This window comes from Cherax quadricarinatus, chromosome 72 (genome assembly GCF_038502225.1).
Source record: "Cherax quadricarinatus isolate ZL_2023a chromosome 72, ASM3850222v1, whole genome shotgun sequence".
NCBI classification, from domain to species: Eukaryota; Metazoa; Arthropoda; class Malacostraca; order Decapoda; family Parastacidae; genus Cherax; species Cherax quadricarinatus.
In genome coordinates this window covers 5,020,158-5,035,991 of record NC_091363.1, presented here as the reverse complement: position 1 = coordinate 5,035,991, position 15,834 = coordinate 5,020,158, and the positions used below count along the sequence as shown (strand labels likewise).

Here is a 15,834-nt window from a genome sequence, read left to right as displayed (position 1 = left end):
TGAACTAGACTCATCTTAACCTTAAATGTTCCTTTATTGGGTCACCTGTCCTAGTGTAAGTTTATTCAGATACAGATATACATAAATAGTTACATAAATTATCATACATAGACTTAAGAAGTTATGTGCTAGGGTTAGTCCGTCTGTGGAAAATTTTTACATAATTTCCTAACTGTGGGATACATAAATGAATAATATAATAACTGTGTGTTAAAATGTGATGCTATTTTGACCCTTCGAGGAATTTCGAATGAGGGGGGTAGAACACCAGCTAAGTGACGCCGGAGAGGGGGATGACATATTGAATTTAATGTGTCTGCAATGTAATTCGGTGTTTTTTCCGAGTCCAATTTGGGGTGTTTCGGCCTGAATTTGTAATAGGAACCTGTATTAATGTCCCCTGCTGAAGAACTGAGATAGGAAATTTGCGGGACCTTAAGACTGCCCGAAATGCCCTGGTATAATAGTGGCTTTCTTTGTATTTAAATCAAAATTGTAATTACACATTTATAACCTTTGCAAAGAAACAAAAATCTTCAAATTCTTTTTAGCAGCATATGTGTGGATTATTAAAGGACCCCAATGGAAATAAGTCACTTTGCCTGACTTTTTTGGGTTATCCTAAGTTCTCTACACATATGCTGCTATGTATGATAATCTATATAATTGTATTTGTGTATACCAGAATAAACTTTCTTGGATAACCCAAAAAAATCAAAGGGGCTTATTTCTATTGGGGTCTGTCAGTGTGTTAAAGTAATAATAATAATCTTGATGCACTTATGCAGCATATGGGAATCTTTATTCAGGAAACGTTTCGCCACACAGTGGCTTCATCAGTCCAATACAAAGAGGAAGGCGTAAGGAGAGGAGGAGAATGAGGTAATCAGTCCCTCAACCTGGAGTCGATGTGTTCAGTCCATCGACTCCAGGTTGAGGGACTGATTACCTCATTCTCCTCCTCTCCTTACGCCTTCCTCTTTGTATTGGACTGATGAAGCCACTGTGTGGCGAAACGTTTCCTGAATAAAGATTCCCATATGCTGCATAAGTGTCTCAATCTTCAACTTGTCGGTTTTTCAAACCATTCATCACAATAATAATCTTTTTCTTCCTGCTGCTGAATAGATTTTAGATTTTGCCACCGAAGTGGTCTCATGCTGAATAAAAAAAAAAATATTTTTTTATGATTTAATCAATATTAAAATTCTTTTAGGTTCGTGTATTGTAAATAGTGAGGTGTTGATCAGTGTTGTGTCAACACAGCTGGTGGAGTGTCAGGTGGTCAGCCAGCTGGCTCCAGGACCACCTTACCCACCATGACTGACACTAAACATGATGATAATATCTTATATGAGCTGCTAGTTCACGCGGAGTGGCCATTAGAACAAGAAATAATAGTAAGGAAGTGTCATTGTAGTGTTGCAACCACCGTTATTGTTCTCACGTCTGTCTTATTGTATTTAACACATCAAGGGAGGTTCCTTGATGATGGTGAGGGGCTCTTGATCTAGGGAATTGGATCTGTGTTCCATGTCCTCGAATTGAGTCTGTCTTCCATCCCCTCCCCAGGCACTATAATCCATACGGTTTTAGCGCTCCCCCGTGATAATTATTGTATTTCTGTTGTATGAGAGTAACTTGATGTATCTTCACCTTCTCTCTTCAGTCACTCCACAAAACTGATGATCATTGAACAACTTTGAAATGATAAGTCGTACTTTTGAAATTGTACCACAAGGAACCTGATTGTTCCATGTGGTACAATTTACACATGTTACTGTGTATGATAATTGTACTTATGTGTACCTGTACCTAAATAAACTTACTATTTGCTACCTTTCTTATTGTGCATATGATTGTAATTAACTCCATAAGAAATCTTATTTAATAGGACTGGTGGCTAAAGCTCTCGCTTCACACACTGAGGGTCCGGGTTCGATTCCCAGCGAGGTGGAAACATTTCAGTGTGTTTCCTTACACCTGTTGTCCTGTTCAAGCCTGTGATGGATGGTTTAAAAAAACGACAAGTTGAAGATTGAGACACTTAAGCAGCATAAGGGAATCTTTATTTAGGAAACGTTTCGCCACACAGTGGCTTCATCAGTCCAATACAAAGAGGAAGGCATAAGGAGAGGAGGAGTATGAGGTAATCAGTCACTCAGCCTGGAGTTGATGTGTTCAGTCCATCAATCTTGATGGACTGAACACATCAACTCCAGGCTGAGGGACTGATTACCTCATACTCCTCCTCTCCTTACGCCTTCCTCTTTGTATTGGACTGATGAAGCCACTGTGTGGCGAAACGTTTCCTGAATAAAGATTCCCTTATGCTGCTTAAGTGTCTCAATCTTCAACTGTTCAAGCCTAGAGAGGTTTGACCCAATGGATAACGTGCGAGGGTGACTAGCATTGGCTAGTGAATTTCTAGTAGAAGTAGGGAAGGCACTGGAGCCCGATATTTAGGTTTAAGGAGAAATGACGGGTAAGGAGGCTTTGCACCAGAGAGCAACTATTATGCTGGCCAACTGCGAGGTGTACTGATTACGCTGCCTTGTGGTGGATGAGGAGGTTGAGGGAAATATATGTAGTTGAATAATTTTGTATTATGTATAATTTTGTCTTTGTATTGTAATAGATTTAAGGGGTTAGGATTAAAATAGTCTAATAACTAGCACAAATTGTCCTAGTTCTCAGATATTTTAAATTGGGGGAGAAAGGGGGATGTGATGTAGTCCAGCTGGGCTTGTGAGGTCTCTGGGGAGACCTAATTTAACCAATTATATGGTCACACCTTGCCTTGGCAAATGTCTGTCAGAGCCACGCCTTTTCGGCTTAATACTGAGGTCTTTTGTTCTGGACGGGGTCAGACCTCGACGTCAGATCAACACCAAGTGTGCACACTTCATTGTGGGGGGGTGCTCTCGGGACAATATAAGCCCAAGGAACAGCTGAGCAGACAGATTCGGGCAGAGCTCTGGCCTGGGAGCAGAGCTGAGCTGGAGAGTCTCGGGAGGAGAGACTGTTGGAGACATTGAGCAGAGTACTGGCTTGGAGCAGTACTTGTGTTGTGTAGGTCTTGGGACCTGTGGCTTAGTTCCTGTGATGAACTGTCCTCTGAACTATATTGTAAGTTATATTCATTTTCGTCAAGTTGATTGTGTTCCCTGTCTCACTGCTATAAGAGATAAGATAAGATGAGATTTCGTTCGGATTTTTAACCCCGGAGGGTTAGCCACCCAGGATAACCCAAGAAAGTCAGTGAGTCATCGAGGACTGTCTAACTTATTTCCATTGGGGTCCTTAATCTTGTCCCCCAGGATGCGACCCACACCAGTCGACTAACACCCAGGTACCTATTTGCTGCTAGGTGAACAGGTCAACAGGTGTAAGGAAACGTGTCGAAATGTTTCCACCCGCCGGGAATCGAACCCGGGGCCCTCCCTGTGTGAAGCAGGAGCTTTAGCCACCAGGCCACTGGGCCACCCACCAGGCCACCGGGCTATGTGTACCACCCCATTTATCTAAACCCCAATGATGTACTCCTGTTCCCAAATATATTATTGTACAAGGACTTAATAATAAACTGTGTTTGAGTAGAATAGTAATATTTACTGTCCCCGTTATTTTCTCCATTTATTTATGTTTAGTTAAAGCAGTGAGAGGGTGAGTGTAGTGTGGTGAGTAGAGTAATGAGAGGTGAAGGTGGTCACCAGTGACCTCACATTACCTACCTACCGCTCACCTCTCCTGTCATCTCCTACCACCTCGCCTGCCTGTCCCCTGCCTACCGACTCCCTTACTCCCATATTCCCCCAATCATTACCCCCCTACATAACACCTGGGTGGTAGTTGACTGCTGTGGGTTGCATCCTGGGGGACAAAATTGAGGACCACAATGGAAATAAGTTAGACAGTCCTCGATGACGCACTGACTTTCTTGGGTTATCCTGGGTGGCTAACCCTCCGGGGTTAAAAATCCGAATGAAATCTTATCTTAAATCTCAAGTAATGTTTAAGCTTTAAGATTAGTTTGCCCGAAATACATTGCATATTAATGGCTTTCTGTAATGCCAGCCAGTGTTATATTACATGTAAACTACATTATTTGTACCACATAAAGAAATAAAAATTGTATGTGCTTACCTGTATGTGGTTCCAGGGGTTGAGTCTCATGTCCCCACAAAAGAGGTTTCTTGATGCTGGTAAAGGGTTCTTGATCCAAAGAATTGGAATTGTTCTCCCCTCCCTTGGATTGAACCTGAATACCTTCCATTGCCCTCAGGCATTATATGACCCCCAAGGGTTTAGCACTTCCCAATGAAAGTAATAACAGGTGAATATAAGTTACATGAATGTATCAGTTGCATAAATATATCAGATACATGAATACTGTATATCAGTTATCAAATATATCAGTTATGTAAATATGTCAGTTATATGATTAATATATTTTAATCTTGTAAGCATTCCTTTTTAATCATAGGAGGCCTAGCCTGAGACCGGGCCATGGGGAAAAATAAGGAGTTGTGATGTATGGGGAGGTTGGTGAGATCTGTCTTGATGTTAGTTGGGGGCTTTTGATCCAAGGAACTAGACTTGTCCTCTCCTTAGATCAAACCTGAATACCTCCTATTCCATTTCCTTTTCATTCCCTATAGGATGGATAATGAGAATCTTCAAAACTAGGGATGCCAAGCCCATGATGATCCTCTTCAAATAGCTTGTTCTCTCTAGGCTGGAATACTGCTGTACATTAACGGCCCCCTTCAAGACTGGAGACATTGCAGACCTGGAGAGCGTACAAAGAACTTTCACGGCACACACAAGTGTGATGAGGCACCTAAATTACTGGGAACAATTGAAGGTCCTTGATCTGTATTCCCTCGAATGCAGGCGAGAGAGATACATGATAATATACACTCAGAAGGCTCTGGAGAGATTGGTACCAAACCTGCACACGAAAATCACTCCCTATGAAAGCAAAAGACTTGGCAGAAGATGTAACATTACCCCGATGAAAAGCAGGGGTGCCACGAGTACATTGAGAGACAACATAGTAAGTGTCCAGGGCCCAAGACTGTTCAGTTGCCTCCCAGCATACATAAGGGGGATTACCAATAGACCCCTGGCTGTCTTCAAGAAGGCACTGGACAGGCACCTGAAGTCAGTAGGACCTACCTACATGACCAACCGTGCTGTGGTTTGTACATCAGTTTGCATGCGGCCAGCAGTAACAGCTTGGTTAATCAGACCTGATCCACCATGAGGCCTGGTTTCAGACTGAGTCACGGGGGTGTTGACCCTCGAAACCCTCTTCAAGTAAACTCCAGGTACCATTCCCCATTCCTCCCATGCCCATGAACTCTATGGTTTGGGGCTTCATCATGAAAAAAATATATGAATTTGTCAACGTTTTGTGTGGTCTTGTTAGTCTCTGGCAGAAGAGGAAGCTTTTGTTTGGATTATTAACAAGGAGGGTTAGTAATCCAGGATAACCTAATGAAGCCATGTCATTAGACTGGCTTGTTTTTATAGGGGTCTTTTAATCCTTGCCTCCAGATGCCACCCACAACAATCAGCTAACACCCAGGTACCTACTTCCTGCTAGGTGAACTGGGGCAGCAGGTGTACAGAGCTAACCCAATGTTTCCACTCATTTGGGAACATTGAACCATGGTCCCTTGGTGTTGGTTGGAGCTGCTGTCAATTGAGTTACAAGCACCTGGTGGTTTGAGAGGAGCTGTTTAACCTCTGTGGATGTACCACCTCCATATGAAATTGATAGACACACTGGTAGTTTGATCCCTCTACTTTGTGATCTCTGGTGGTTTGATATCTCTATTGTGTGGTCTTTGGTACCTTGAAATATCAGGTGATCCTATTGGTTCATGGTGGCTTGATTTTTATGTTGTGTGGTCTTGTTGGTCTATGGTGGTTTGAATTATCAGTTGTATGTTTATTTCCTTGTATGTGGTGGCTTGATCTATCAGTCATATGGCTTTGTAGGACTGTGGTGGCTTGATTCATCTGTTGTGTGGTCTCATTAGACTGTGATGGCTTGGCATATGTTAGGTTGTCTTGTTTGTAATTGCTTTAACTAGCTGTCATGTGGTCCTGGTGGTCTTTGGTGGCATGGTGCATGTGTCATGTGGCCTTATTGGTCTTTGGTGGTGTGTGGTCTTGTTTCTGTTAGATAATTTAAATATTTCACCAGAAACCCTTCACTTGAGGACATAATGGCCAGAAACATCATATGGTTCCTCTCTTAAGTCCCCTCAAGGAAGGTTCCTTGATGTTGGTGAGGGGCTCTTGATTTAGGGAATTGGATCTATGCTCCAGTTCCCCGAATTAAGCCTGAATGCCTTCCACATCCCCCCCAGGCGCTGTATAATCCTCCGGGTTTAGCGCTTCCCCCTTGATTGTAATAATAATAATAATCCTCTCTTAAGTGCAAGTTTTTGGTAAATTGTTCTAGCCATGGTATTGTGACTTATTATTTTTTTTCATAATATGTATAAGCATAGAAAGCCCATTTCTTTTTAAAGCCTTCTCTCTAATATAAGGGAATTATCAGTAACAGGAGTTTTCCTTCAAGTTCCTTGATACTGCTGACAAAAGGTTCTTGTGCCAGGGAGTTGGAGTGACCCTCCCCTTCCTTGGCTCAAACCTGACTGCTTCTCATTGTCCAGATGCTGTATGACTCCTATGGGTTTAGTGCTTCCTCATGAACATATATCAAGGGGAGTTTGATAAGTTTCTCAATGAAATTCCCTGAGCTGTTGATAGACATCATTGATGTTGACTGCATTAACTATGCCTTTATTCTTTAAAACTGTTTGAATATTAAGCTGGTTTTATCCAAATCGACTTCAGTATCGAAAATAAATAAGATTTATAATATCTGCTTACCTTGTTTTCCTCATTTTCCATATTTCAAACCCCTAAACTCTGTTGTAGATAATTTTTTTTAATATTGCAAAAAAGTATACAGTGGACCCCCGCTTAATGATCACCTCCCAATACGACCAATTATGTAAGTGTATTTATGTAAGTGCGTTTGTACATGTATGTTTGGGGGGTCTGAAATGGGCTAACTTACTTCACAATATTCCTTATGGGAACAAATTCGGTCAGTACTGGCACCTGAACATACTTCTGGAATGAAAAAATATCGTTAACCGGGGCACCACTGTACTTGGAAAGTTACTGGTAACTAGAAATTTGAAGTATAACATTTTATTTTCCTTATCTAGGGAGGTGGTGCAATTAGTCTTGGTGGGAATTTCTTCTATCGAACAGTCACCCAGACTCCGGCAAATATCTGGGCACTTGCATCTTCACTCTGGACATATGTTAAACCTCCACCAGCTCTTTCTCCAAGTTTAGCCAAGTAAGTTTTATAAGTTGGGTTTTATACACGGTACAGTACTGTACATTTATATACAGGAAGGCCCTGCTTTACAGCATTTCGCTTTACGGTGTTTCCCTAATACATTGGTTTTCAATTATACCCATTCTTCATTTATTCAGACTTCATACAGTAAATACATGTATATTCACCACTCACTATAAGCTAAGGACAAAAATATTTTAAGGTAAGTAATGTGTGTACTGCCTGTGCATTTTTTATGCCTAGCTCTATTGCTCACTTCATTAATATATGATAGTATAAACATGTTATCAGGTTTTTATATGCACTTGAAAGTGAAAAAAAGCTATATTTTACTTTACAGCAATTTTCACTTTACAGCAGTAGCCCGGAGCCTAACCTGCTGTATGAACAGGGCCCTCCTGTACATACATTGAGAAACATTATGCATATTGTATTTTGAACATTTACATTGTCTTCCAACTCATCTATTTATATCATGCAAATATGCTAATATAATTTTGATATTTAACAGACTAGTTGGAGGACGTTCAGGATGGCAGCTTGGTGTGGGTGCTCAAGGAGCTGTTGTGGCCATTGTACAGGCTGCCACTCTGGAGATTCGTGCCAAAAAAGATGACTTTGCATCTGTTGTTGGCAGGAATACTAATTGTAAGACATACTGGCAATAATTTTTCCTAATTGCTTTTATGTTAATCTAATACAGTATTGTAGTATATAAACTAATACAGTAAAACCTTGATTTAACAAACTAGTAAGGAAGAGATGGTGTTTAAGAAAGCTGATTGTCTGGTCAGTCCAGCAAATGTATGCATATTAAAGTACTCTACAGAAGTTTACAGATGTAATAAACAGAAAATATTGGAGTTAAAAGTACAGTAGACTAATTTATTTTTTTAATTTGTGGTGGACTGAACATTTATTATGAGTTCGGAAACTCTGCTGGTCTAGTTGTAGGTGGTTGACACTGCGTCTTTATGATAATGTCTCTAATGGGCAGAAGTGTTCATAATAGGTCAATATTGGAGTTAAAAGTACAACTGACATTTTTGGTTTCTTCTTCTTAACTCCAGTACAGCCTCCCCTCACTTAATGACGGGGTTCCGTTCCCAAGACCACGTTGGTAAATGAATTTGTTGCTAAGCAAGGAGCATATTATAATGGTAGTGGGTTTGTGTCAGCCATCTTTGATATTGTTTTAATGTCACCTTTGCACCATTTATAAAATTTTTTGTATATTTTTAAATGTTTATACAGTAGTGTACTGTACAGTGGTACCTCAGGATACGAACTTAATTCATTCCAGAGGGCAATTCGAGTGCTGATACTGGACAAATATGTTCCCATTAGGAATAATGTAAATCAGATTAATCCATTTCAGACCCCCAAAAATACACTTACAAAAGCACTTACATAATTGTTAGAGGTTTGAGCTGTTTGTATCCCAAGGTACCACTGTACGTTTATTGCAATAAACAGAATAGAGGAAATCATCTCTAATATACATTATTTAGGTATGCATACTGGTCAGAGAGCCCGTTGTAAGTCCGAGTAGTTGGTAAACGAGTACATACGTCGTTAAGTGGGGAGAGGCGTACTTGATTAAGAGGCTGTGGTTTGTCACTTTTTTTTTTTTTTTAACACCATTCATTCCCCACTGAGGTAGGGTAACATGATGAAAGAATAAACACTTTTGCCATCATTTAATCAATCACTGTTTTGCCAGAAGCATGATGACATCACAGTTCAGTTGATCATAATTTACTTTTTTATACTATTTATTTTTATTAACACATGGGTGTTTACCCAACGAGGCAGAGTGACCTGAAAAAGTAGAAACACTTTCATCATCACTCTCCATCACTGTCTTGTCAGAGACATGCCTACATTGGCCATGTTACCTTACACCTGTTCCTGTTCACCCATCAGTAAAATGGGTATCTGGGTGTTAGCCAACTGGTGTGGGTTGCATCCTGAGACAAGATTGGCCTAATTTACCCGAAATGCTCTACATAATAAGGGACTTCTATATACGTGTAGTTGTATGTCACTGATGTCAGCTAGGCCTGTATACCTTGTATATGGTTATTTCTTTCTTATGTGCAGCATTTTTTGGGATGTAAAGATGACTTACATATGTATCAACACTTTCACACATCTTTCACACACACACACACATGCACATACTGCTTTTGTATGAGTTTGTATAGCAATATAAAATACACAAGTTATGGCTATCACCTCTGTCAGAAAAACTCTACAAGGTACTCTTCTTCTTCAGTGTTTGTTGACCCGTTCCCATCATGGCGCCGTGTAGCTTGGTCTGCAGACTGTTCTATGGTTGGTGTATCATACAGCTCTGGTACTGTTGAGATTTTTAACACACTAGGGACATCTATCTTCACTATCTACCCTCCAAGGTAAGATTTTGTTATAAACTCTGAAGTATATTGGAGGAATTCTGTTAATCTAAATATGGTACAGCAACCTTTTCATTATTTACTCCCTTCAAAAGGTGTTGAAACCTGGGAAGGGTAACTGATCCAATGAATAAGGGCTACTGTTCTCATCTTGGAATCAAACCTGATTACTTTCACTTTTCCTGTTTCCCAGGCGTTGTGTGACCCCTTTGGTTTTGGTGCTTCCCTGTGAATATACTGAATAATTATAATCATATTTTATTGTAGATAACTATACAGTGAACCCTTGATTTAATGGGCTAATAGGGGCTCTGCTGAAGTCAATTGTCCATTAAATCCAAATTATGGTAATTTTTTCCATGATCGTAAGAGTAATGAATAATTCTGAGCAAATTAACCCAGTGGATCGTACTAATAATGTTCATTTCTTCTAAATGTTTTCCAGTCACAGAATTTAGGGTCCATTAAATTAAAGGTTTTTGCTGTAATATTCTTTTTGTGTACAGTGTAGCAAAATTTGTCAGAGAAAGTACTGTACAGTAGTTTTAGATAGAATGAGAGGTTTGATTTTTTAAACACACTGGCCTTTTGACCTGAAACAAAAAAAGAAACACATTCACCATCACTCATTCAGTAGCTGTCTTTTCTGAAGTGTGGAGACATCACAGTTCAAATAAACATCCAAATTCCAACATCCCCACCCTTCCTTCAGAGTCCAGGTACTACTTCCCAGTCCTGGAGATGTGAAGTACAGTGTCTGTACTCTGAAGGGGAAGTGGAGATGTTGCAGTTCAGAGGGTCAGTAGATCTGTGTTATCTCCACACTTTTGGCAAGACAATTATTGAATGTGTTTTTTGTTTTGTTATGTTTTGGGAACTCAGCTTAGTGGGGATTGCCAGTGTTGAAAAATAGGCTTTAAATATTTGTAATATAAGTGGTATAAATATAGTTTGTCTTTTCTTAAGGTTTAAATGACCACCTATTCCACTTTATTTGTAGAGTAATAGTGATGACTGGTAAATTCAATAGTATAGTTGTGGTGAGCTGTGACGTATGAAAGAAAATTGAAGACAGGAGATACATCTGAATTTTCAATAACATGGAGGTATTGGGTAGATGGCAAGAATATTTTGAGGAACTTTTAAATGTTAAGGAAGAAACAGAGGCAGTAATTTCATGCACTGGTCAGGGAGGTATACCATCTTTTAGGAGTGAAGAAGAGCAGAATGTAAGTGTGGGGGAGGTACGTGAGGCATTATGTAAAATGAAAGGGGGTAAAGCAGCTGGAACTGATGGGATCATGACAGAAATGTTAAAAGCAGGGGGGGATATAGTGTTGGAGTGGTTGGTACTTTTGTTTAATAAATGTATGAAAGAGGGGAAGGTACCTAGGGATTGGCAGAGAGCATGTATAGTCCCTTTATATAAAGGGAAAGGGGACAAAAGAGACTGTAAAAATTATAGAGGAATAAGCTTACTGAGTATACCAGGAAAAGTGTACGGTAGGGTTATAATTGAAAGAATTAGAGGTAAGACAGAATGTAGGATTGCAGATGAGCAAGGAGGTTTTAGAGTGGGTAGGGGATGTGTAGATCAGGTGTTTACATTGAAGCATATATGTGAACAGTATTTAGATAAAGATAGGGAAGTTTTTATTGCATTTATGGATTTAGAAAAGGCATATGATAGAGTGGATAGAGGAGCAATGTGGCAGATGTTGCAAGTATATGGAATAGGTGGTAAGTTATTAAATGCTGTAAAGAGTTTTTATGAGGATAGTGAGGCTCAGGTTAGGGTGTGTAGAAGAGAGGGAGACTACTTCCCGGTAAAAGTAGGTCTTAGACAGGGATGTGTAATGTCACCATGGTTGTTTAATATATTTATAGATGGGGTTGTAAAGGAAGTAAATGCTAGGGTGTTTGGGAGAGGGGTGGGATTAAATTATGGGGAATCAAATTCAAAATGGGAATTGACACAGTTACTTTTTGCTGATGATACTGTGCTTATGGGAGATTCTAAAGAAAAATTGCGAAGGTTAGTGGATGAGTTTGGGAATGTGTGTAAAGGTAGAAAGTTGAAAGTGAACATAGAAAAGAGTAAGGTGATGAGGGTGTCAAATGATTTGGATAAAGAAAAATTGGATATCAAATTGGGGAGGAGGAGTATGGAAGAAGTGAATGTTTTCAGATACTTGGGAGTTGACGTGTCGGCGGATGGATTGGATTTATGAAGGATGAGGTTAATCATAGAATTGATGAGGGAAAAAAGGTGAGTGGTGCGTTGAGGTATATGTGGAGTCAAAAAACGTTTTCTATGGAGGCAAAGAAGGGTATGTATGAAAGTATAGTAGTACCAACACTCTTATATGGGTGTGAAGCTTGGGTGGTAAATGCAGCAGCGAGGAGACGGTTGGAGGCAGTGGAGATGTCCTGTTTAAGGGCAATGTGTGGTGTAAATATTATGCAGAAAATTCGGAGTGTGGAAATTAGGAGAAGGTGTGGAGTTAATAAAAGTATTAGTCAGAGGGCAGAGGAGGGGTTGTTGAGGTGGTTTGGTCATTTAGAGAGAATGGATCAAAGTAGAATGACATGGAAAGATGTGTATGTCTAGAGTGGCATGACAGAATGCTTTAATGAGCTGTATTAATTTGTTATTTAGCTCTAGGTTATGGTGGCTAGCAGTTGGAAGCAGGTAAAATATTGGAAAGTAGTGTGTTATACATTTTAGGGTATGGCAAAGCACCCAAAAGATGGATGTTGTAAAATAGTACAACTAGACTATTAGCAGCAGTGTGATGAAGGCAAAATGTGATATGATTATGAATGATTCATGGAATTGCCTGTTGTTTAAAAGTTTAATTTAATCTCATTTAAAGTGATATTTGCTTGGTTTTCAGTTGTTTGGTAAAACAGCTTGAAAAATTCTACTGATATTGTTGTATGTATTATCACTATTTAAAGTTGAAATGAAGCGTTTGATGTGAACCTTAGGATGAAGATGAGATATCAGAAACATTAGTAGATAGGTCATGTTTATGTTTATACATGGCATTTTGTTTTTATTTTATAAATTAGCAAATTCTAAGACACCCAAATTATTCTTCAGTGTTTTAGTACATCATATTCATGCACTTGTACATGTAACATTTTTGCTATATTGAGACATTCTATGAGCAGATACAGTAATACTATTCAAGTATGGATTATCATTCATGTTGACTTAGGTACCGTGAAGGCGCACCACAGATCGATGCCAGCAATGCTCTTGCTGCACTTGTCTTCTCAGATATTCGAACTCAAAAGAATAAGTGGTAAGTAGCTACAGTATTTATAATATATTACCTTTATAAATGGAGCCATTTGTGGAACCTACATTAAATGATAACTGTATTTGTCAGTCAGTTAAAAAAAAAAAGTCAGCTAAGACACTTCTTTTATCTATCATTATTTTTTTTTGTCTTACTGGTCATCTCCCACTGAGGCAAGGTGACCTAAAAAAGTAGAAACAAAAGTTTTTCTTTTTTCGTTTAGAAATTTATACAGGAGAAGGGATTGCTAGCCCTTTGCTCCTGGCATTATAGCCACCTCTTACAACATGGCTTATGGAGGAAGGATTCCTTTCCACGGAGGTGTATTGATATTAAATCACTGCTCATTGATACAAAATGACAAAGAATTTCAGATGATCGGACAGAAATGCTCTAATTTTTCTTTGAGTAGAGTAAAAATGTGACCGGACCAAAAAGAAAAAAAGGGGTTACTAGCCCCTTGCTCCTGGCATTTTAGTCGCCTCTTACAACACGCATGGCTTATGGAGGAAGAATTCTGTTCTGCTTCCCCATGGAGAAAAAAAATTATGCCAACAGCATTTGGTGTTCCAGGCTTTCACCCATCCAAGTACTAACCAAACCCAATGTTGCTTAACTTCACTGATCGGATGAAAAGCGGTGTGTTCAATGTGGTATTACCTGGAGTTTACCTGGAGAAGGTTTCAGGGGTCAACGCCCCCGCGGCCCGGTCTGAGACAAAGCCTCATGGTGGATCAGGGTCTGATCAACCAGGCTGTTGCTGCTGGCCGCACGCAAGCTGACGTACGAACCACAGGACTGAAGTTTGAGAGCTGTGGAGGCAAGAGACATGCTGACTGGCTGGTCTTATTGTCTACTGCTGCACAAATCAACTTGAGGGCTCCACATATGAGCCCTCAATTTGAGGGCTCTAATTCCATGAGGAGGTGAACTCATGTATATGTATTGAAACAAATTTGAACAAATGTGAATCTTATGAGCATTAATGTTTTCAGTCTGAGAGCTCATTCCAAGCACCTTCTATGCCATCATATTCACATATGAAGACACTCGTGTATTTCTGTTTTTAACCCTTTCAGGGTTTTGGACGTACTAGTACGGCTTACACACCAGGGTTTTTGACATACTAGTGCGCCTAAATTCTAGCGCCCTCAAATCTAGTGAAAGCTGGTAGGCCTACATATGAAAGAATGGGTCTATGTGGTCAGTGTGCGCAGTATAAAAAAAAGTCCTGCAGCACACAGTGCGTAATGAGAAAAAAAAAACTTTGACCATGTTTTTGGATTAAAACAGCGACTTTGCACTGTATTTTTGTATAGTGTTTATTGTTGTATTCTAGTTTTCCTGGTCTCATTTTATAGAATGGAAGACATATTATAGAAATTGAGATGATTTTGACTGGTTTAACGATGAAAAGTATCTTGAAATTGAGCTCGAAGTAGCAGAAATGTTCGATTTTTACCAAAGTTCAAAAGTAAACAAATCATGCTAAGTGTCCAATACACGTCAACTGGCGAGTCTAATATTCTTTCACAAGTTCGCCGATATTATTTATACCATTTCTACACTAATACAGTAGTCTGCATAACAGTAAATCTTCTATTTTTTGTGAGAATAAAAATTCAAAGTGGAAAGCAAAAGAATGTAAGAGGGGCGTGGGGATGTGACTAATGAACAGAGGAAATGTTATTTTAGTGCCAGGAATGTCTTTCTTGTTTATTCTGGACCCTATTTGGAAATTGGCATCTTTTGAAATTTGTGTGAAATTGGCAAAATTGCTAAATTCTGACCACTGTATTGGATAGTTGAAATCGGTAAATGTACTCATTCGATAGAAAAAATGGAGTTCTAGCAAAATAGTTATGATTTTTGTCGACTAGTACACTGGAATTGGCCGAAAATAGGGCTCAAAGTGGGCAAAATCACCGATGTGTAAACATCGTCGAGACTAACTTCGTGAGAGCATAATTCCGTAACTTTTCCATCAAATTTCATACTTTTGGTGTCATTATGATTGGGAAAAGATTCTCTATTTTTTTCATAAGATTTTTTTTTTTTTTCGAAATTTGGGCGACCCTGAGAAAAAGTCGGGGAGAGGGCCTGGGGACCCTGAAAGGGTTAAGAATATCTTTCACTGTGGTATTTTTGCATAATTGCAGCCACTCATTTTAAAGTGGTTCCTTGCTGCTGTATACAAGTACTAATTAAAATTATTTTATAAGAGTAATTTGATTGCCAACTTGAAACAAATGTTTGAAAAATTATTTTTAACCTGCATGTAATTTTACACACAGGGCCGCAGAGTTAATATTGGTGGACTATAAAGGAATTGTTCGAAATTATTTTGTCTCTCCAACTGAAGGTTATCAAGAGAGCCATGTCTTCTCCTTCAGCAAGGTGTATCCAAGTGGCATTACTGCAGCTACCAGTCATCAGTAAGATGCAACACATTTTTGTTATCTTCATTACATTTTTTCTATGTGCTTGTATACGTAATTGTTTATTTGTACCTACTGCAATACAGAACATGCTTGTGGCATCCAATCCTTTATCGTTGAATAAAAAACTTTCATGTGTAATAGGAAATTATTATGAATCACATTTAGACATTGTATCTGCTTTGTATGGAGAAAAGTTTGATATGGTTGGTAAATAAGCTGATTAGTGGATTAATAGAATAAGAGGAAGGTATGACATAATTATAACCCCTTTC

The 15,834-nt window shown here is 39.2% G+C and overlaps 1 protein-coding gene across 2 annotated transcripts in view; it reads left to right on the top strand.

Annotated features, from left to right (window-relative positions):
• The first annotated feature begins 1,222 nt into the window (after window positions 1–1,222).
• The window catches only part of LOC128701438 (NBAS subunit of NRZ tethering complex), a 214,185-nt gene continuing 199,573 nt past the window's right edge, over window positions 1,223–15,834 (top strand). For both annotated transcript variants that reach the window (XM_070100315.1, XM_070100314.1), the window contains exons 1-6: window positions 1,223–1,400; window positions 7,257–7,393; window positions 7,908–8,044; window positions 9,675–9,813; window positions 13,038–13,124; window positions 15,416–15,556. In XM_070100315.1, coding sequence (XP_069956416.1) covers window positions 1,320–1,400; window positions 7,257–7,393; window positions 7,908–8,044; window positions 9,675–9,813; window positions 13,038–13,124; window positions 15,416–15,556 — 722 coding nt within the window. In that variant the 5' untranslated portion in view covers window positions 1,223–1,319. The remainder of the gene's footprint in view (window positions 1,401–7,256; window positions 7,394–7,907; window positions 8,045–9,674; window positions 9,814–13,037; window positions 13,125–15,415; window positions 15,557–15,834) is intronic.